This window comes from Schistocerca piceifrons, chromosome 3 (genome assembly GCF_021461385.2).
Source record: "Schistocerca piceifrons isolate TAMUIC-IGC-003096 chromosome 3, iqSchPice1.1, whole genome shotgun sequence".
Lineage (NCBI taxonomy): Eukaryota > Metazoa > Arthropoda > Insecta > Orthoptera > Acrididae > Schistocerca > Schistocerca piceifrons.
In genome coordinates this window covers 310,121,656-310,145,994 of record NC_060140.1, presented here as the reverse complement: position 1 = coordinate 310,145,994, position 24,339 = coordinate 310,121,656, and the positions used below count along the sequence as shown (strand labels likewise).

At 42.2% G+C, this 24,339-nt stretch overlaps 1 protein-coding gene across 1 annotated transcript in view; it reads left to right on the top strand.

Annotated features, from left to right (window-relative positions):
* The window catches only part of LOC124790001 (sialin-like), a 104,261-nt gene extending 86,162 nt beyond the window's left edge, over window positions 1–18,099 (top strand). Inside the window, exons 9-11 of the mRNA XM_047257542.1 lie at window positions 4,300–4,420; window positions 12,889–13,038; window positions 17,787–18,099. Coding sequence (XP_047113498.1) covers window positions 4,300–4,420; window positions 12,889–13,010 — 243 coding nt within the window. The 3' untranslated portion in view covers window positions 13,011–13,038; window positions 17,787–18,099. The remainder of the gene's footprint in view (window positions 1–4,299; window positions 4,421–12,888; window positions 13,039–17,786) is intronic.
* Window positions 18,100–24,339: the final 6,240 nt, after the last annotated feature.

Here is a 24,339-nt window from a genome sequence, read left to right as displayed (position 1 = left end):
ATCCGTTGGCACTTACTGCCAACATCTTTATAAATTTTCTTCGACTTTGTAAGCACTGAAATAATATCATGCACCCTCTCATCTCTCGAAGTTTCATTTCGTTTCCTCCTTCCCTTACGGGTGCTTATTTTTGTTTATCAGGCAGTGTAATTAAAGCATAAATAGTGTCATTTTGACAGGACCACTCAACAAAATTATTTTATTACTTACAGCTTCAGGAATATATAGAATCATAGGCAGTGTTGCTTTCGACAGGCTCACTGAAGAAGTGTCGGGGTGAATAGAGTGGAAACCACCTTGATGTGCTTATATTGGCTGAACATGGACAAAAAATGGTTCAAGTGGCTCTGAGCACTATGGGACATAATATATGAGGTCATCAGTCCCCTAGAACTTAGAACTACTTAAACCTAACTAACCTAAGGACATCACACACATCCATGCCCGCGGCAGGATTCGAACCTGCGACCGTAGCGGTCACGCTGTTCCAGACTGAAGCGCCTAGAACCGCTCGGCCACACCGGCTGGCGAACATGGACAGTTGGCACAGCTCTCTGCCCTAATTTTAACCCTGTACATTCTGCTCATTATATGACAATCCCAAATTGAGTATCGAATTACAATTAAGATAGAAACTGACCGAATTTCATGTATAATATTCCTTATCTCTGCCACTCAACATTCTTTGAGGTATACATCTCTTTTATTTGATTTCCTTAAACTTCTGGAGCATAGTGTTCTGTGCTAGGAATACTATAACATCTTACATGAATTATATGTTGAAAAAATGCTCTCGAAACAGGCAGAAATGTACAGAACTCACCTCCGATTTGTCTTTTACGATACAATAGACAACAGGACGTTTTGGAGCTGACTGAGAATAGCTTGTTAATGTTCGCTCTTTAAGAGTACACACAAAGAATTGAAGTCACGTTTAAACTCAGATTTAGTCTGAGAAGTGACAAGGAAACCAGAGTGTCAGCAATCTACACGAGCAATGAGGGCAACCTTGAACGGTGAAAGATCGCAACATGTTGATGTAATTATTCACGAATCTGCAAGAAAAGATTACTGTCAGCGACAGGGCCAGTCTACATTACACATATCCACAGTGATCAAAATACCTACACTTCGACTACTCGAATTTAAATAGTTAATAGAATAGTTAGTAGAATTAAATAGTTAATAGACTTTAAATAGTTAGTAAATTAAACATTTTGACTCCAGGAAGGTCGTTCCGCACGCAGATAAGAACTGAATCTGTAACTAAAATAACAACGGAATTCCGTTCTTTCTAAATTTTAGAGGAGAGTGAAAACTGTGTATCTCTTAGAAATTGAGATTTCAACTACTTTCATATACACATCTGCCATTAAAGTACATGAGTGTAATCGGCTTTTATATGTAGTTTAAATTATATGGTTAGCAACAGGGAATAAAAATTCAGAAACTTTTATGTCGTTACTGCACTAAATGAACAACACCTGCATAAAGATACACTTAGAGAAGATAAATACCCTCCCGGATAACTGAGCGTGTTAGCACGCAGTTTCCGGGATTCTGGCCCAAATCGAATCCGTCAGGCAGATTCACGACAAGGGCCAGCGTACTGGCTGGCCTAGATCTGATGTTTAGGCGTTTCCCCACATCCGACTAGGTGAATACCAGACTGGTACCCACGTCTCACCTCAGTCACATGACTCGCAAGGAGTTCAAACACGTTATCACACTTTCACATGAAATAAAACTAGACGCAAAGAGATGAGGTACACAAATTCAGTCCCAGAGGGGATCGGCTGGTGATAAGGTAATGTGACTACGCTCTGCCACTAACGTAGCCAAATCCAGAATAACATGCCGACCCCGTGAAGGTATGGTACAAGCCAGGAAAAAGAAGAAAGATAAATATTTCATCATCAAAATAGATAAGACTAAAAATATCATTTAGTCTGTAGTTTCCAGATGAAAAATTGCGTGGAAAGATTACAAATGCTTCCTAAAGCATTTATAAAAACACTTGATATATTCTTCATAAAAGGTAAGATAGCGTAAATTCACTAAACTAACACAAACAATAGAAAACGATGAAGTGAGAGAATAAATTCATACGACGTTAATTGCAGATTTTTGGCCTTTTAGTCTTAATGAGACTTAAATCTTAAATGATTGTTATTTATGACTACGAAGAAAAATAAATTTAGGTGACAGTTTGTATCCATATATATATATATATATATATATATATATATATATATATATATATATATATATATATATATATATATATATATATATATATATATATTCTATTACCACTTCCGGCTAGACACGAAACTGTGTGCAGCCTTGAAAGGTTTATTATTTGTTTTATTATTAGTTCAACAGTTGGTTCCACTGAATAAACTGCACATTAAGACCAAAGTTAGTTGTAATGGGATTCTGATGCCTCTCTAAGTAGCTACAAAAAGAATAAAATAGAATGTTTTCTTTCTTTTGATTACATTTCTAAACTGAAGTCAAAACCTCACAGTTATCAAACATGGATCGCTTTTGTGACATACGATTTCGAATACAGTTCGCAACTGATTTGGATATCTCGAATTAATTCCTTCTAGTGGTGGTCCTAAATGTCGACTTTCGGAATACCAGCTTTCTGTCTCTGTAAGATGGGACGGTATCTTGGGCGATAAGGATTTGGCGTTTAATCTAACAACCGGGAAAAAATTCGTGAACAATGAAGAGAGGTCGTAGTAACGTTTGTTGAGGTAATCTGGCGGTAGCAAAAGCAATCACTTGATCATACCCGCATTTTGTTTCTGCATCAGACGACATGATTTTCAGTTTAAGACAGAACTAAATAATGCATTTTGGAAAACTCCTCCTGCTCTATAAAAGAGCATCTTTAGAGAAACTACTACAATAAAAAGTAAAAAATGCATTAAAAACTGTCACTTCGAAAAGTTTTTCAGAGTGTACTACTAGTTACAGAAATTGTTAGATACTTAAAATATTTAATGAAACATGTTTCGAGGTATAAAGCTCGTCTTCAGGCTTCAGTGGCATAAAGACATGTAACAAAATTACTAATAGATACTTAACGTGTTCTGTTACAGTCTTGGCATGTGCTGTGGCCATCTTGTGGAGAAAGAGTAGGGTAGCCTAATCTCAGGAAATATTCACTTTAAATGTTAATTTTTTAATAATCACTCTTTATCTTCACACGAAACGGCTGTCTTCCTGTGTGTTCATTTATATTCATTGCTATGGCTCCTCGGGGCTTGTTTAACCACTATTCCTAGGTTTGCAAGGGATAGTTAACACGTACCACACTCAACACTCCTGGGCAACAGATATAGGATGGCGGTCAAAACAAAGCTTGTTTCGATTTCACTATCGATATATCAGTTACTTGTAATGTTTTCTGCTCATTTTTCTGTCATCATTTCCGATGTTCGTCGACGAAATATGTTACGATAAAAGAGGCTGAGCCAGTCTACCGTTAAAATGACAGTAAAAACATTATTTTAAAGAATTACAAAGATATCTGGAGTAGAGATTATTCCAAATTGTTCATTTTTGTGTTTTCTCTTTTAACTGTATTGATTTGAAGCTAGTGAAGAAATATGAGCCCTTGACCTCTGTAATTTGGTTTAGGATTTAGTTTATAGGCTTCTGGGAACTGATGAATATTATCATTTCTTCAAAGATGTTCAGTTTCCAGCTCTTCTCTAAAGTATGCAGTACATCAAGCTGGCTAGCTATTCCAGCACTGTATCTTGCTTCGTTTATGTTTCGCTGTAACTGGTTTTTTAGCTTCATCAAATCTGAAAAAGTCGTTATGTTTCTGAAAATGGGTTTTAAAATTGTATTCATTTATGTGTCAGAGACAGCAGCACTAAGTAACAGCAGCACTAAGTATGAATTTCTGTGAATCTGTTTAAGAGACCTCTAAATACAACTTGCTTAAGTAGTTTGAGGTGTGTAGAAGATTTACTAATGACAATGTCTGTATTTGCTGGTGAAAAATCTTTTCAGATTTCAAATTCTTACATTTCCATGAAATACAAGTCATGTTATGTGATGAGTGCACGTAGTGTAGTGTTGTGTTTATACTCTGGTTACCAGTTAAATTGCAATGACATAAGACTTTGCTGATTTACACATGTTTGTATTTTCTGTGAGACGATCTCGAAATCAGAACATGGAACTAAGGAGATAACTTCTTTCTGAAGCAATCTGATCTCTTTGGGCCCCGTGTCCAGCGGCTAAAAATAAAACAGGAAAAATATCTGCCTACAGCCAACGCGGACAGCTTGGAATAACGTCTTCTACCTGTCGGCTGCAGTGGCCACCGTGTCGTACTTACTCTACGCAGTGTTCACCACCACTGATGAGCAGCCGTGGAACGTGCCACCCTCAGGTGAGTTCTGAAAAGCGGAGAACGTTGTACATCCACCACATGGCACATGGCGCGATAAGAAAATATTGTTACGAATTTACAGCACAACTACCATTTAGCCATAACTCAATGTCTTGCATTACCGTATATGAAAGGAAACCAGTAAATTGTTGTAATGTCATCACTGTGATACTTGAAACCTGAAACACAGGGCCAAACTAAAGTCATGCCATGTGTTTTTGTTTTTATGTGATTACTTTGTTGTGAACTTTATTAGATACACATGCAGATCATAACTACATAATATCTTTTATTCTCATCTTCATACATCAACTGAGGGCAGATACAGACAGTTGATACTCTTTCGGATAACTCGCATTCTCAAATTATTCTGGTTGGAAACTTTAAAGATAATAGAGAAAATATTGTGTTTTACTAACTCTTTAACACTTCCAACGCTAACTTCAGGTGCTGTGATATTGTAACGCTGAAATCGCATACTTGTCATGTCAGAGTACGGTGGACGCCGGTAGGAGATCATGTTTTATTCTCTTGAACGTTTGAAAGGAACTGTTCGGTCGACCATTTTGTAGTATTTCAAGATGCCAACACGTAACTGAAGGGGCTAACAACAGCCAGGGCCGATTCCAGAACATGTTTCCACACAAACGACTTATCATTTGGGGTCACTACATACACTACTGGCCATTAAAATTGCTACACCAAGAAGAAATGCAGATACAAAACGGGTATTCATTGGACAAATATATTATACTAGAACTGACATGTGATTACATTTTCACGCAATTTGGGTGCATAGATCCTGGGGAATCAGTACCCAGAACAACCACCTCTGGCCGTAATAACGGCCTTGATACGCCTGGGCATTGAGTCAAACAGAGCTTGGATGGCATATACAGGTACAACTGCCCATGCAGCTTCAACACGATATCACAGTTCATCAAAAGTAGTGACTGGCGTATTGTGACGAGCCAGTTGCTCGGCCACCATTGACCAGACGTTTTCAGTTGGTGAGAGATCTGGAGAACGTGCTTGCCAGGGCAGCAGCCGACCATTTTCTGTATCCAGAAAGGCCCGTACAGTACCTGCCACATGCGGTCTTGCATTATCCTGCTGAAATGTAGGGTTTCGCAGGGATCGAATGAAGGGTAGAGCCACGGGTCGTAACACATCTTAAACGTAACGTCCACTTTTCAGAGTGCCTTCAGTGCGAACAAGAGCTGACCGAGACGTGTAACCAATGACACCCCATACCATCATGTCGGGTGATACGCCAGTATGTTGATGACGAATGTACGCTTCCAATGTGCGTTCACCGCGATGTCGCCAAACATGGATGCGACCATCATGATGCTGTAAACAGAACCTGGATTGCCATTCGTGCACCCAGATTCGTCGTTGAGTACACCATCGCAGGCGCTCCTGTCTGTGATGCTGCGTCAAGGGTAACCGCAGCCATGGTCTCCGAGCTGATAGTCCATGCTGCTGTAAACGTCGTCGAACTATTGGTGCAGATGGTTGTTGTCTTGCAAACGTCCTCGTCTGTTGACTCAGGGATCGAGACGTGGCTGCACGATCCGTTACAGCCATGCAGATAAGGTTCCTGTCATCTCGACTGCTAGTGATACGAGGCCGATGGAATGCAGCACGGCGTTCCGTATTACCTTCCTGAACCCACCGATTCGATATTATGCTAACAGTCATTGGATCTCGACCAATGCGAGCAGCAATGTTGCAATACGATAAACCGCAATCGCGATAGGGTACAATCCGACAAAGTCGGAAACGTGACGGTACGCATTTCTCCTCCTTACACGAGGCATCACGACAACGTTTCACCAGGCAACGCCGGTCAACTGCTGTTTGTGTATGAGAAGCCGGTTGGAAACTTTCGTCATGTCAGCACGTTGTAGGTGCAGGCCAACCTTTTGTGAATGCTCTGAAAAGCTAATCATTTGCATATCACAGCATCTTCTTCCTGTCGGTTAGATTTCGCGTCTGTAGCATGTCATCTTCGTGGTGTAGCAATTTTAATGGCCAGTAGTGTATTAAGAAATTAGAATTTTTTATGTAAGTCATTGCTACTGGAGCCAAGCAACGCACCAATTTTTATAAGGAGTCAAGCTTCTGTTTTATTATTTTTATAGCTATGTCTTCGAACATTCCAGAGGTACTTCTCTGCCCCATAGAGTGTGACAAGTTCATAGGCTGTGCTTCTTGTCCACTCCATTTCCGAAAGGAGCACATAAAAAGACAACACGCAACACTTCGGACAGAACAAAAACAAATATTAGCGCTGCGTAATAGCATTTACAGGTAGCAGGCCAGAAAGGCAGGTACAATGTTCTTTTGATCTGTAACGTCACAGCCGTGAAACAGTGGTTTTGTGTTCCCAATATGTTGTGAACATCGGTAGTCCAGTATCAGCTGCGAATGATGTTGCGCACAGTTTTGCAGAATATATTTCAGACTCTAAGAGGGCTTAGAGCATTTTTCGATTTATATACATTTTTAGGGAGACGAGTGCCATGAACCATTGACTGGCGAACATCGGTAGCACCAACAATGTAATATTAACCTCGGTCTTTCGGTAAGACAAAAAATGAAAGAAGGTTCCAAAGTGGGGGTGAAATTCATATAGAGATTTCCGGTAACACGATCTTGCTGGGCTGCCAGGTGACTTGCAGTGTTGCTAGTTCTTCTGTCCTTCACCATCTCGTTTTATTAGTGAGTGATTTAAAGTTGGGGGGAAACCTTATTGCGTAACACCACGTACAATCAATCTTGCACCACAGTGCACTATCTTTGGCGTTGACCATAGAGTATAAGTATCTATGGAGCGAGCATTCGGATGCACAGAACGAGAATTCTGTCTGCAACATCCCCTGCAGCTCACGTCACGTGATTTTGGTACGGCATATTTTAGCCTACATAACGCTTAGCAAATTTTCAGTCTTGTAACTTTGCTACTACAGACAGATCATCAGAAGTAACGTGAAACTTTGTACACACGTTTTACAGACATCTTAACAGTCTGATATCTGGAACTGAAGTTCGCTTGAAGACGTGAAAGGCAATAGTATTGTGCTTTTCGCCACAGTGCCATGGCACTTTATTAACGATTTTTCAAAAATGGTTCAAAAGGCTCTGAGCACTATGGGACTTAACTTCTGAGGTCATCAGTCCCCTAAAACTTAGAATTACTTAAACCTAACTAACCTAAGGACAGCGCACACTTCCATGCCCGAGGCAGGATTCGAACCTGCGACCGTAGCGGTCGCACGGTTCCAGACTGTAGCGCCTAGAACCGCTCGGCCACCCCGGCCGGCTTACGATTTTTGAGTAATGGGATAAGAAGTGAAGGCAAACAGTATTTTTTACGTTTTATATGGGCTGAACTTCTGTCCTAATTGATTACTAAACAATGACACTGCAGACATTGCCGAAGTGTCACGGAAAAGCAACGTATTAGTAACCATGAAATTGTTACACTACATACGGTAAGCGATTTGCACCACTTACTCCTCTGTTATTATTTTCAGTTTTTCTTCATTTACCCTTCTGTTTTTATAGAAAAGTAATATATCCATAACATTTCCTCGCCGCGTCATCAGAAAAGAGAAATATGACACGCTATGCACAAAAAAACAACAACAACAAAAAAAAAACCACAAGATCAAAGCTCGAATTTTGGAGAAATAAGAGGTGGTAGCCAACAATTTTCTTTTCTTTTTTACGGTTTCTATTGTACTGATTCACATTCTCGAATCTGTTCTAATTAACTACGTTAGAGTGGCACTGATTAGGACTTTGGAAACTGTCTAATGCAGAAATACTTATATACGCACAGGGTTTGAGAACCTTCATAAACTGGAGAAAATTAACTAGACTGTCACCCTATAAATTATACTTGCATATTCACATAGCATTAATATGTATACACTGACAAGCAGTTTACTCAAACACTCTTACAAATTTATTTAGTTCTTGTCTCGTAAACGCAGAAATCGCCCTTACAATACTTTAAAATACAGTGCCTCGATATTTTTAAATATATAAAGTGCCTCATATCAGTATGACGTTTACAGCAATACATTTGTTGTACACACCTATGAGAAGCAACTGGTTCTCCTTTCACATACTTCTCTTTACATCTGTAGGAACGAAAATACAATGCCATAGCTATAAATAAAACTCAAACATATAGACATGACTATTAAACAAGACAAATACGTCTAATATTCAAGTTTCGCTATTACCACAAATTGTAGGCGTCGTCACAAACTCACGTGACTAGCCCGGTTTGATGTTGAGAACATGTGCAGTAGGCTATACTCTGTGGTGTTGACCATGTACGTAAAAAAAGGAGCTGACTGTGTGTTTATAGTTAGTACGCTCTATGAATGTACATCGTGCACACGCGATTTACTATTGCAATTCAAACGAGCAGTAAAATAATATTCTTCTGTATCGTATCGTGTTGTTTGTTACCCGCACCGTATTTCACTGTAAGGATCTACAAAGTATTCCGTATTTGTTTTTCTTTCGTAATAAACAGAAGCTGGCTACATCACATCGTGTTTCTGTTTGCGACTTCTTGTGTGTATTGCACGCTGAATTGCAATACATTACTCGTACTGTAGCGGACTTGGCCGCACCCGTAATACTTGTTAGGGTAAATGATACCATACTTGTTTTTGTTTAGCATAAAATATAACCTGGTTTCACAGCACTGTGTTCTATAGACTTACGTATATTTGTTACTACTTACAAATTCGTGTATGAATTGCTCGATTTAAATGCACTGTAAGTATATTGCTTTTATTCTTCTTTGTTTCTGTTTGCATCCATTTTCTGTACTTTCTTGCATTTAATGAATGAATCCATATTAGGAGCTTTATTCAACAAAATTAATCTTCCACTGAAGGAAGCTATAACTCTCTTTGAACTGTGCTGTTTCGTGCCAGTGAGTGTCCTGAATTTTACAATGATTTACAGAGTATGGATGCAGATGTACAAGAGTATAAATGAGGATGCTTTGTAGTCTTAGTGACTTGAGAATTCTTTCTTGCAAATGCTAAAAGTGCTACAATAGTTACGCAATGTGTTCACATGTTATTAACAGCTACCACAAACAATGCGTCTTACCATGTAATCGATGAACGAGAATCATCCTCTCCGTCCTATGAACATTTCGGAGGCCTCCATTAAATACGATAAAGTACGAAAAATGGCTGCGAACAGAAATAACGTAATGTGAGCAATACACTTATAACCCATCTAAATCTAGCATTTCACAATTCTATTCATAAGCAGTAACAAATAAACAAGAGTCCACGTGGTTAGTTGCTGAGTAAGAAACCTCACAGCATCGCAGCTCTTCTATATATTGCCGACGTCTCGGGTTTCAAACTACTGCCGAACTTCCTTTGTGGAGAACGTTTGGAGGTGTGACAGTGGGTGACTCAATCAGAATAACCCACTTTAACATCCTACATAAAAACTGTGTGTATGTGTGTGTGTGCGTGTGTGTGTGTGTGTGTGTGTGTGTGTGTGTGTGTGTGTGTGTGTGTGTGTAAAAGAAAGAGAGAGAGATAGAGTGGAAGGGGGTGATTATGTATGTCGGAAATAGTGTACTTGCAAGACGAAAATTTGGAGAATGTATACTGTAAACGCCGGCCGCGGTGGTCTAGCGGTTCTAGGCGTTCAGTCCGGAACCGCGCGACTGCTACGGTCGTAGGTTCGAATCCTGCCTCGGGCATGGATGTGTGTGATGTCCTTAGGTTAGTAAGGTTTAAGTAGTTCTAAGTTCTAGGGGACTGATGTCCACAGATGTTAAGTCCCATAGTACTCAGAGCCATTTGAACCATTTTTTAATACTGTAAACAATAGTGGGATGATTATACGACCGCCAAATCAAAGCCAAATACAGACGCAAGCAATACACTTTTAACAAATATTTATACCTTTACTATGGAAAGTAAATGTTGCTCAGTAGTTAAATAGTTCTGATTTATAGTATTCAGTAATAACTGGACATACGAAGTATGAATAAAGATCACTATGGAAATTTGGAAATTTGTGGTAAGGTCTGCTGAGGTCATCGGTCCCTAAGCTTACGCACTACTTAATCTAACTTAAACAATTTACGCTAAGGACAACACAAACACCCATGCCCGAGGGAGGACCCGAACCTCCGACGGGGGCAGCCGCGCGGGCCGTGACAAGACGCCTCAGACCTCGCGGCTACACCGCGCGGCGGTCACTATGAATTTTAGTGTCATTAATGATCTTCTTGAAAGAGTGGTTTTCGAAACTACAAAACTGTCACTTACCGTACTTTAAGCAAAAATATTCTTGTCACAACTTAAATACACTCCTGGAAATTGAAATAAGAAGACCGTGAATTCATTGTCCCAGGAAGGGGAAACTTTATTGACACATTCCTGGGGTCAGATACATCACATGATCACACTGACAGAACCACAGGCACATAGACACAGGCAACAGAGCATGCACAATGTCGGCACTAGTACAGTGTATATCCACCTTTCGCAGCAATGCAGGCTGCTATTCTCCCATGGAGACGATCGTAGAGATGCTGGATGTAGTCCTGTGGAACGGCTTGCCATGCCATTTCCACCTGGCACCTCAGTTGGACCAGCGTTCGTGCTGGACGTGCAGACCGCGTGAGACGACGCTTCATCCAGTCCCAAACATGCTCAATGGGGGACAGATCCGGAGATCTTGCTGGCCAGGGTAGTTGACTTACACCTTCTAGAGCACGTTGGGTGGCACGGGATACATGCGGACGTGCATTGTCCTGTTGGAACAGCAAGTTCCCTTGCCGGTCTAGGAATGGTAGAACGATGGGTTCGATGACGGTTTGGATGTACCGTGCACTATTCAGTGTCCCCTCGACGATCACCAGTGGTGTACGGCCAGTGTAGGAGATCGCTCCCCACACCATGATGCCGGGTGTTGGCCCTGTGTGCCTCGGTCGTATGCAGTCCTGATTGTGGCGCTCACCTGCACGGCGCCAAACACGCATACGACCATCATTGGCACCAAGGCAGAAGCGACTCTCATCGCTGAAGACGACACGTCTCCATTAGTCCCTCCATTCACGCCTGTCGCGACACCACTGGAGGCGGGCTGCACGATGTTGGGGCGTGAGCGGAAGACGGCCTAACGGTGTGCGGGACCGTAGCCCAGCTTCATGGAGACGGTTGCGAATGGTCCTCGCCGATACCCCAGGAGCAACAGTGTCCCTAATTTGCTGGGAAGTGGCGGTGCGGTCCCCTACGGCACTGCGTAGGATCCCACGGTCTTGGCGTGCATCCGTGCGTCGCTGCGGTCCGGTCCCAGGTCGACGGGCACGTGCACCTTCCGCCGACCACTGGCGACAACATCGATGTACTGTGGAGACCTCACGCCCCACGTGTTGAGCAATTCGGCGGTACGTCCACCCGGCCTCCCGCATGCCCACTATATGCCCTCGCTCAAAGTCCGTCAACTGCACATACGGTTCACGTCCACGCTGTCGCGGCATGCTACCAGTGTTAAAGACTGCGATGGAGCTCGGTATGCCACGGCAAACTGGCTGACACTGACGGTGGCGGTGCACAAATGCTGCGCAGCTAGCGCCATTCGACGGCCAACACCGCGGTTCCTGGTGTGTCCGCTGTGCCGTGCGTGTGATCATTGCTTGTACAGCCCTCTCGCAGTGTCCGGAGCAAGTATGGTGGGTCTGACACACCGGTGTCAATGTGTTCTTTTTTCCATTTCCAGGAGTGTATGTCGGGTCAACTCCGATGCCTTTGTTTTATTACTAAACTCCATGGAATCGGATGTCAGAAGAGTTTCTTTTGGCTATGAAATCTTTCTCTTACCGCTCTCAGACAGCATAAAGACGCTGAAAGTAAAAAAAAAAGAATATAATTGAGAAATTCGAATGACGTTATAAGTTGTTAAAAAGTTCTACAGATACACTATTGTGCCAATGAACACATTTTATAAAATGGTTCAGATGGCTCTGAGCAGTATGGGACTTAACATCTGTGGTCATCAGTCCACTAGAACTTAGAACTACTTAAACCTAACCAACCTAAGGACATCACACACACCCATGCCCGAGGCAGGATTCGAACCTGCGACCGTAGCGGTCACACGGTTCCAGACTGAAACACATTTTATAAATAAGGATTACGGTTTGTTTGGACATCCAGGTAGTTTGATAACATGTCTGGTTTATTTAAAATAATTAATTTCTTGTTTTACCACTCTTGACATGTTACCCGTGCTATTACCGATTTTTCTGAAAGTTGAAGTTCACGTGATATACTGCACTATACATCGTCATTGCAAGTTCTACGTTGTCACTGTCAGCAATACATATCAGCAATACATACCTACTTAAGTTTAAGAAACGTATTCATTATACTTCCTCTAATCTCTCTTCGTTTCAGAAAGAGCACAGAAAGCAGACAGCAAGGAAGGCATCGAGAATACAGCATTTGACGAAGGCATAACACAGATGGCTGATGGAGATACGACGCAGCAAGGTCATCTGAAAGCCATCGTTCCTTAGGCTCCGTTCAATGGACACAAATTCTACGGTACATAGATTCACATTACAAGCTAATTTAGTTTCGTAACATAAGCCGTTATAATTTCTATACGTCATTTCTTACATTCCTATTGCTGTTTCTCGAGCTACCAGCAAATATCTTGGGACAGTTTCAGAGATTCTTGCTCCTGCTAATCTTTGTCAAAACCATGTCCAGCCACGTTTTTTTGTAAATAGCTACAACCGTTTGTAAATTCTGCTTCAGAAACAGATATTCAGTATTAGTAACTCACGGTGCTACTTGTCTATATCTACACTGGATCACAAGCTCATCTGCCGAGGCACGAGAAGTCATAGTAGACGATGCTACGTAGCTATTGATCAATTTAAATGTTTAGCGTTTCACCCAGATGTGGTCTAACCCAGTCGTTCTCAGCCTGGGCGTTGGCTCTCTCTCGTTTTCTTTGCTAGAAGCTGCGATGGACTGAAAAGGCGAGCATTGTGCGTTCCGTGTTTACTTTACCGTAGTTACTAACAGTCAAAGTGGTACGTGAATATGATTTCCTAGTGAAAAGTGCGATAATACATATCCATATAAACGATAAAAACCATACCTAGGTTTCTGATTGGTTTAAGAATGAGACCAGAATAGGCTAAGAAACACATATAAGTACGAAAATGATTTTAGAAACAATTTGAAAGGGTTAATATTTCAAAATTCACAAGCCGTTACGTCTATCTAGGAGTCATCAAGCTGGGAGTTAGAGCTCTGACTAGACATTCCTCAAAACGATTCGGCACAGACTATACATTATGATTTATTATTCTGCCTACCACTTACCTCTTAATTATTTAGCTGATTAAAGTACTTCTTTAATTTCTTTCACAATGATTAACAATTTGTTAAAAATGTCAAATTTTACTAAAATGTATTCGTCATATGAAATCCACGATATTGTGTTAAAAAATTAAATTTTGAGAGATTTCAGTCAAATAATTAAAAGTTCTTCTGAGCAGAAGAAAATTTGATACTCTACTATGAAGTTGTTGTGTGTAATAACTGTCCCTTTTCTCCAGCAATGATACCACCAGTATTTCGAACACAGCAGAAATTCTGCATTTAAGGTAGACTTCGAATGCGCTGGCCATCTAAGGTAGACTGTCCATCTTTCCAGGAGAGAAATGTTAAGAACCACTGGTCAAGCTTGTCGCTTAGTTTTTCGATCGTCGTGCGATACTGACGCAAACGTTACATCGCTCTACAGCTACGTCTGTAGCCCGCAAGCGACCTCACTGTTTGTGGTGGAAGATTCTTCTGGTGGCGCGAGCAATTCTCCCATCTCCTGCTCGTTTCGTGAACGGTGCTGGAGATTACACTATCTCGTCAAAAGTGTCTGGACATCAATTAGTGGACATTAATACCGAGTGTGTTCACCTTTCTGCTGCGGACGCTTTGGATGAAGTGTCTGAATGTTTGTTCGGGAATGGGAGCCTGTTCTTCCTCAAAAGCCGAGACCAGACAAGGTCTGGAGCGACTTCGACGTTGTAACTCATGCCAAAGGTGTTCACTTAGGGTGAGGTCAGGAATATGTGCAGGCCAGTAAACTTGAGGTATGGTTTTCTCTACAAAACAATGGCTTCACAGATGCTGCTTGATGAGAGGGTGTATCATCATGCTGATAGAACATCAATTACGAACTATACTGTACGCAGTACACAATTCTGTAAATGTTATGCATATCCGTTTACAATTTGCGACTGTTAAGGGCAATGAGTGGACCACAACCTAACTATGAAAAATCTCCTCTACCGTAGCGTCACCTCTTCTATACTTCACTCTTGACACTACACAAAATGACAGGTGACGTTACCCACGCATTCACCGAACCCAGACCCCTCCACCGGATTTCCACAGTGTACGGCCTGACTCGTAGCTCCAAATCACTTGTTTCGAATCATCCGCTGTTCAACGGCGTCTTTCTTTCCACCATCTCAAGCGTCGCTCAGCACAGACTACAGAAACGTGTGTCTTATGAGGAGCTGCACGACCACTGTACCAAATTCTTTTTAACTCCTTATTCGTTGTGATTGTGCTAACTGGACAGCTAGTAACAGTTGGGAACTCACACGTGATATCTTCCTCTGATTTCACGCGATTTTTGACAACCGTCCTCGGCAATGCTCGATGGTTCTGTCCGTCTGTACATCGGTCTGCCAAGTGTTGGTTGTTCCTTCGCGTTTCCACTTGAGTCACATACTAACAGTCGGTTACGGCGGCTGCAGAAGAGTTGAACTGTCATCGTCGTATTTGTTACTCAGGTGACATCGAATGACTAGTCCAAGCTCGAAATCACTAATCTCTCCTGATCGACCCATTCTGCTGTTGTCCGCAGCTCGTGGTCGTGCGGTAGCGTTCTCGCTTCCCGCGCCCGGGTTCCCGGGTTCGATTCCCGGCGGGGTCAGGGATTTTCTCTGCCTCGTGATGACTGGGTGTTGTGTGATGTCCTTAGGTGGTCGATTCCGCCTGTTCGCGGTGTTCTAATATTTCTGATCAGCTAGTATATCGATTGTCGGTAAGTCTCCCTATGAGACCTAATTTGTGTTATTTGCTCGTAGTGATCGTTTCGAGAAATGTGTGTGGGAGGAAATAACATGCTGCTTGACTGTTTGGTACGCATCTCTGGCACTATCTTCTACTGGCGCTGGAAGTTAATCCCTGCAACGCTCTCTGCAAAGCGGACACAGGACAAAATGGATCTTCTTTATCTCCACTGATAGCTATCCTAGACTGGTGAGCAGTACAAAAGAACGGATAGAAAAATTGTTTTGTGCGTCACTTCCTTGGTGGTTGAATTACATTTCCTTGTGATTCTTACAATGCATCTCACCCTAGCATGTGCGTTTCTTACTAGTTTTATGTGCCCGTTCGCCATTAGGTCGTTCCGAGAAGCTGCTCCCGGCTATTATGAGGTTCTTAATGTTTTTCTTGAGCTATCACTACTAGTGAAAGCGAAAATTAGTGGCTGATTCGTACTATTTAAGCTCAATATGTGAAGTGTATTTATTTTGAGAGTGCTGTGCCAGTCCCTGCATCAATCATTGGTTCTCTAATGGTCTTCCTGAATTTCGTAACAATTTTCTAACGTCTCGTTTTTACTACATGTTGTAGCGCCATCCATGAACAGTCAAACGGAGATTCCACAGTTATCCCTCACATCATTTACGTATATTGTGGACAGTAAAGGTCGTTTAACACTCTTTTGGGATACTCGAAAAGTTATTTTTACATCTGACAATTTCGCTCCATTCTGCCATCCAGAAAGTACTGAATCCAGTCACAGAGGTGGTCCGATGTTTCGTAAGCTTGCATTTTATTCACTAATCGACAGTATCGATCTATTTCAAAAGCCTTTTGGTAATGAAAGAACACATCATCAACTCGCGCACCGTTATGTGCGACCATCTGGATCTCATGGACGAACAGAGAAAGCTGATAATGATAGAAGCTGATGAAATGAATTAAAATTTATTCCCAGACAGGACTTCAACCCAGTTCTCCTACTTACCAGGTAGACATACTAACCTTTGTATCACCATAGTACTACGTGGAACGTAGCTATAGGGACTACCCTTGTCTAGTGTTCGTTCTAACTTCAGTTCTTGTCAGTCATACGTCTATGGTGGTGTAATGGTTAGTACATCTCCATAGTATGAAGGCGAGCTGGGTTTATGTCCCGGCCCTATCAGAAATTTTAATTCGTTTCTTCAGCTGTTATCATTACAGAGGATAAAATTGAAACTCATATTTCTCGAGGAATGTGTAATTCCATCAATCAGTTCATCACCCACACCTGAGGTAAAGGCAGCATTTCCCCGTTATGTGGTGATTAGGGTGATATTCCAGCAACACTGATGATTTGAGAAGAGGAAAATAGGCTGAAGGCATTAACTGAAGATTTTGTTACGGAGGGCATTAGACCATGGTAGCCGTTGCAGGGGTGGCTTTCGTACTGGACTGGTGTTGTAATGGATAGCGCACGTACCTCGTAGGAGAAGAGCTGTGTTCAATTTCTAGCAACAGCACAAATTTTAGTTCATTTCTTCAGTTTCTACCGTTATCGAAGATAAAGTTGAGACTCATACGTCTCAATAAAAATGTAATTCCATCAGATAAACAGAAAAAGCGAACTTTCGAAGCAAATCGGTTCGCGAATTCTTGTGAATTCCTATAGAAGAAATTTAGGATTTCCAAAATGTTCATAAAGTGAACATAAAAAGGTTTCCATAATTCTATAACCTATCTGGACCAGGAGGGAGAGCTGTTTTAACTCCGGAAGTAGTAAATACTTTCATCGTCAGTATGTGGCCGGTAGAGGAACGCAAGGTGATGTTTTATAGCACGTTATCAACAGATTGAGCTGCACTGTCGGGTTGTAACAAAAATTTCTGAACCGATCAAGTAATGACTTGTGACACTCTTTATGGTAATCGGTCAGAGGATGAAGACTTTAAACTCTAAGACTCCTGTGATGCTATTAAAAGGGAGTAAATTATGGAGCCAGTTTCCTCTTTTCTGTCGCACTGTCACACTACAATATTCATGCTCCGTCAGAACACGGAAAACTTCCCAAATAGATAATAACGTCTAGGCATCGGTGTGTCACAGACAAATATGCGCTGTATTTTTAACTTTTTTGATCATTGTTAATCTATTCTAACGGTTTTGACTGTCTGTGCGCTTCTACACTGAATATCAACGTTGCACATACACTTACCTACCTATGCTCTTCGTTGCAGTACCAACGTGGTCGACGCAGCTCTGCGACATCGTCGTTGCGACAGACATCACGAACTCCGTCATTAATGGAGAGAAAAACAGTGAAAGCAGCCGTTTCATGTCCACAGCACCATGCAAACCGAAGATCCCTTCCTGCAACATTACACAATCATCGTGACCAGAACCACAGAAGTTACCAACTATTCAGGCAGCCATATGTACGGAACTTGCCCTCGACAGATCCATCAGAATGACAAAAGATTCTGCTAACAATATTTTTCAGTGGCTGCGTGCAGAATTATGGTCAAAGTATCAGCAAGAGCACAAATTTATTTATTCACAAATTTAAATCTAAATTTAATCTCAAATACATGGTTTCTGACTTTATTAAAAGAATTTTTGTCTTTTTTTAAGTTTCTGCTATTTAATTGCCTCATTAACATATCTTGGTGTTCTTCCTTGAAGTCATTCTTCACTGACAGTAATATTCGTGAGACAGTTTGCAATACAAAGAGCCGACGTATACATAAAAAAGCTGCATTAATTATTACCTGTGGTTAAACTACTATCAACTATTTGTGCGTACTCAGGCTAAATGTAACATCATGAAGTTGACAAGAGTATTTTTACTTTGGAAAACTAAGATGCTTTCTCAGTTATATTAAATAGCTGCATTTAACTCTTATTACGAACTTAGTATCCTCATAATCACACTGTTATTCATCACAGGTAACAGTTAAGTTGAATATTGCTATTTGTCGTGCAGCGTTCAGTAATTTTCCGTCCCTAAATCTAAATAATGAGTGAATCTGTAGAAAGAATTCCTAACAAGATGTGTTCTTAATTTATTTATAAGGGTGTGCTGAAAAGTAATGCGTCCGAATGTTTTATGTGTAAACTCTTAAAACTTTTTAAATAAAACAAACAATATTAACAGTCTACGTCTTTATTCCTCATGTCTACATTTTTATTTCTTAACATAGTCACTCTGGCGGTGGCCAAATTTCTTACAAAGAGAGATCAGTTTGTTGGTACCGTCACTGTAGAATGTTTGAGTTTGTTGACAGAGCCACCTGATCTCTGCTTGCACCGTTTTATCACTATCAAAGCGAGGTCTTCGAAGGTGTTCTTAAAATTTTGGAAAGAGACAAAAATCGAATGAGGCCAAGTTGGGACTTTATGGAGAATGATCGATGACCCTGAAAACAAGGCATCGAATTGTTGCAGATGTTGCAGCGCTCATATGTGGACTGCCATTTTCATACTGATGGAGAGCGTGCTTCATGTGTGGACAAGCTCTTCGAATTCTAAGTTCGAGTACAGCACGCTGTTTCTCTCTCGCCGACATAGTTACACATCACCATGTTATGTGCCGCTTTTCTGAGCCCTCTACTGGCTGAGGGCTGCAAATATGAAGACATGAAAAATAAACGTATAGAATGTTAATAACCCTTGTTTTATTTAAAAAGCCTTTAACAGTTTCAGTTTGAAAATTCGGAGGCTCTACTTTTCAGGACGCCCTACCATTTCATGTTTGTATACATTTTCAGTATTTTGATTTACATATGATACCATCTTGTTGGTGACCTTTGTTCCAAAGTATTCTCTGAACTCTACACAAACAGGTAAAGAATTCACAAAAATATTTATTACTTCACATATCGTGACGGTGCAGAGACTGTTCATTTAAAATTAATTTCTGTTTTTAGCAGTCAATATCATTAAGGAATAAATGTATAAGAAATGTAGTCTCTGTATTACAAGGCTTTTATAGGAAACCGTGCATGGAGTTCAGTGCAGGGGCGGTTCCTGTATAGGTTTGCACTTTTTCGGTACCCCCAAAAGTAATTTTGTTCAACTGTGATATCTGAGCCTTCTATACAAGCAGTGCAACATTTATCTCTTTTGAAATGCGCGGGCTCCAAACGCGGAACGCAGCCGAGTGGGACGGAAATATGCCGACGGCGAGTTGGAATTGCATTGCGATTGCAAACGAAGACTTGGGTGTCTCAGGGGCAGGGGAGAGAGATTGAGTGGAATGGAGGCAGTGCTTGGCATCACTGTACTTGTATACGTTTCTTGTGGGTATAAACATTCCACCAGAGCCAACCTGCCAGCCTAAGAAGGAGGGCCTCGACTCTTCCGAAGAGACCCGGTCCTGTCAGATCTTAGAACAATGCGGGATTCTCGCACCTCCTTACCAGTTTACGTTTAGCTGCGGGCAAGTAACTGTTTCCAGTGCGTTGCGTCCGTAGTTTTAGCGTGTGCTATGTAGGAGGTGAATATGTGAAGTAAGTAATCTGGTAATTTCCTCGCTCTCTGAACCATTCCATTTACATGAGTTTGAAGAAAAATTACAAATCATGAAGCTAGGTAGTGCGATTCTTACTTCAAGAATTTCACAGACACTCAAAATGAAAATTATTGTTTAACACAAAACTCAACTCCGAACCGAACAGCAGGCAAGCATTGGTGGCTGTGTAGATGTTATTAGAAAAACGTTTTGTTTTGTTTTCGTTCTTTATTAACTGGAGGAGAGCTTTCGTGGACTAAACATACAATTTGTGACATTCAACACCTCCACGACAAAATTGGGAAACATGACCTCTCTTTAATTCATGTGAATTACATTTTGAATCTGGAAAGTCTAGGGAATGTAGATATAGCTACCTAATTAGACAGTGGGTACAGGACGACCGTGGCATTACGCAATAAAAGTTCACAATAATAGGTACATACCAAGTATAATTCTTAACTGTATACGTTTCTGTGGAGCATTGTCCTCAGAGGATACGAGAGAGTCATCTTCGAATCTTTGCCATTTTCGGGCCTCGATTAATTTTAGTCCAGAATTAGACTCTGTATTGAAATCACATATAGAAGAAGGAACAGGTTTAAAAGCCATCCAGAATGTATGCCAACGCATACTTCAAGACTGTTAAGAGGAAATTAGAAAGGAAATAAAGGGTGTGGACGTTTTGGCTGCAATAGCTGGCGAAACCAGTGATGCAGCCTGTGTTTATCAGGTGGTTATAGCATAAAGGTACATCACTAACAGAAGACGAGTTGAAAGATTTTGTTAGTTCATAGCGTCAAAAGATCATCAGTAGCTCGCTACATTGGAGTAAGCATCGACGAACGTTTGATCCTTCATGAACACATAAGAAGATGCACAGACAAAACAGAAAAAATACTTCATAAACTGGCAAGATTAAATTCGGATCAATAAGGACTACCCTTGTCAGTCGCACGAACATACCATTGCGCTCTCTTCGAGTCAGTACTATGCTTCACTGCTAGTACGTGGGCCTACAGACTAAGTCTGTCCACCAGTAGATCTACCGTACATCGTGAGCAAAGAAGAGTTCTGCTTCGACTATGGGGGGCCTTCAGCACAACGTCGATTGATGCACGATGCTCTGCGAAAGGGGTCTTCCCCATAGACGTAACTATCAGATACCGTGCACCAAAATACTGGCTTAGGATGGGGAGACCAGACCGGGTTCAGCAGATCACTGCTGCACCACATGAAACAACACGCCAACTCAGAGCGGGGTGAGTGGGACAATAGTGATAAGAGCTGCCGAGTACACAATTTCTTCCCTGATACCAGGGTAATACTAAAACGAAAAGACATCGCTCCCAGACGCGATATGATGCATTTTCTCACAGGTCACAGCCCCTATCCCACGCACTTGAGTCGTGTGAGTCTGCAACAGACAACTAGCTGCATGTGCAGAGAAGAAGGTCCCCATAAACACACTGTCTTTTTCTGCAAGCAGCGCACAGAAAGAAGACATACACTGCACGTAAACCAGAGTAACATAAATAACACACTGCACGCAATACTGACCAGTGGGCAGAATTGTAGTGTTGCGGAATACTCAAGAAAAAAATGGTTCAAATGGCTCTGAGCACTATGGGACTCAACTGCTGAGGTCATTAGTCCCCTAGAACTTAGAACTAGTTAAACCTAACTAACCTAAGGACATCACAAACATCCATGCCCGAGGCAGGATTCGAAACTGCGACCGTAGTGGACTTGCGGTTCCAGACTGCAGCGCCTTTAACCGCACGGCCACTTCGGCCGGCAATACTCAAGAGTTGGAAACGTTGAATATTGTCAAAGTTTCATTGCCTATTCTGAGAGCCAGAGGCTGTAGGTTAGCCAAGAGGTAAAAGGATTGCACATGTATCGGAATGTGTCGTCACGCGGGGGCAGTGGCCTGGTTACACACAACAGGCGAGAAAGAATTGCTTAGCACGCGGGCTTGTGTTAGACAGAGACTTTCGGAGAGTGTAAGGCAGAGGTATAGCGTCAACTGTACTGCATTTCATAACTTCACGTAAGTCTGCCGTAACAACACGTAACTCTGTCGCAAGAACACCTAATGGGCGAGTACGACAGATGAATCAGCAGTATAAGTGGAACGAATGCGTTCATTACAAACGAGCATGACGTCCGGACGTCGCTCGTGCTTCCTTTAAATACGCCAGCTTTGACAGCAACAAGGCACTCGCAGTTAGACTTGCAGTTAGATGTGTACTGGGATGCTGCGTAGCGCTCAGCTCGGTGTTAGACACGTTAATCTTTAGTAAGGAGATGTCGCAGTAAGGTCGGCCCATCCAGCAGCCGACGTGAGGGGACAGTACCAGCTCTGGTCCTCTCTGCTGCTGCTGTCAATCATCAACCCAGGATTAGCAGACCTCGCAGCAGACTCACTCGCCGCCAATGCTGACCACATCAATGAGCCGTCGTCGAGATCATGCGGCGCCTAGGCCCTGTGCATCTGCCGTCACAACCGGGTGAGCTGACGATCAGGGGGACTGCAGCCTGTTCCGCTCGTCCACCGCGGACGAGCCACCAGGAGGAGCAGGGAAGAAGACGGGGTGGGATAGAGTACACTCCACACTACGAGAACGCTTCTCGTGCCGACAGCGCTGGGACTCCAACCCAGAGCCTCCATACACGCAGCGGCCTGCTGTCTGCCGCCTAGTCGGCCGGCCAGCCGGGCGCCGTCAGCCACGTGCGGCCGAAGTAAGGGCATTCCACCGCTACGTCACAGCACGCGGCGCTGCGCTAGCAAGACTGGTGCGGCTGGAGCTGGTGTCATCGCTCCGAGTCAGCGAGGACTCGGGGAAGATCATTGATATCACCAAGCTCAGCCAGCCTGTGTTACGCCGCCCACATTGTACTCGGCAGGAATAAAGGTGTCATGAATTAATAATGTTTCTTTGGCGTTTCTGACACGTCCACAGTCATTTCCTAGCATCCTGACAACTGGAGAGGTCACCACTCGGCTTCCAGTCCACCGTAGGCGACCAGGACCACCGGGGAGCCTACACACTGGCTGACGAAACGTCTAAGATGATGTATAAAGAATATCTTCCTAACAGACCGTATGGAAGGTGAGCCAGTATAGAAAGACAGTACAGTGCCCACAGGATGGATGTCAGCGGTGAAATAACCTGTCACGAAGACACTAACACTGATACGGAAACTGACTCTGACAATTAAGTGGAACTTGAGGCGTCTCACGCTGATGACTGACAGTGGCACCCTGCAACTCAGCACACCCCACAAGTACAGAACAGTCCAAGACAGGTGCAAAGGCTAATCACACCAATGAGCATCAAGCACCGAACTGTATATATTTATAAAATCGGGTAGGTAGTAGAGAAGTAGGCATAGATAGGGGAATCGAGGGTGGCCATCACCCACAACCAGGTGGTGGTAACCTCTACACTCTACCCTTTCCTACATTCTTTTTTAATTCTTCTTAAGCATCAATATTTTGTATTTCACTTTCCGATTTCAATTGTATTAAATTTTAGAGTCTTAAAATGCTGCAATAAAATAAAATAAAATAAAATCGAGAACAACCCGTCTCCACATGGCGGGCTCGGGCAACGGTGCGACAGGGCCAGGAGGCGGCGTGAACCTAAATGGGACCACAGTCGGACCTCGCAGCCTGTCGTAGCGGCCAAGAGGCTGAAACAATAAAATAAAGAAATAAAAAGACGTACCGTAAGATAATCAGACGGCGGGTCATTAAAACAGAGCAGCAAGTGAAAAAAAAAGTTCATATCACCAGAAATGCGTGATGCCCAGTTTTTGGGAACGTACATCTTAGATAGCAGATAAACCACAACTTGGATAGCTGTCCACACTAAATAGCAGCACAACCTTATGATGGTGCAGTTGTCACGAGTGATTCGTCTCTTGGTGTGGAGGCTCTCGTTAAGAAAAAATTTCCAGATGCTTGGTACATCGTTCTTATACCAACTAACAGAATTAAGCTTAAAACCACTTCAGTTAACAACAATGTGCAAGTGAAACTTCAGAGACTTGCAGCTTTTTTTTTCACCATCCCCTAAAGGACAGCAGTTCTTGACGAAATAGCGCGAAAAAAAAGACTGCCACGTTCAGTGTTTACTTGACGGAATTTCCAGTCAATGAGGGTCAATATTGTTTTCGAATATAGCAAAGATGTTATCAAGTGCATGAGTAATAAGAGCTATGTAAAGAAAACGCTATCATACAAGCCTGTGACTTAGTAAAGATTGTAAAAG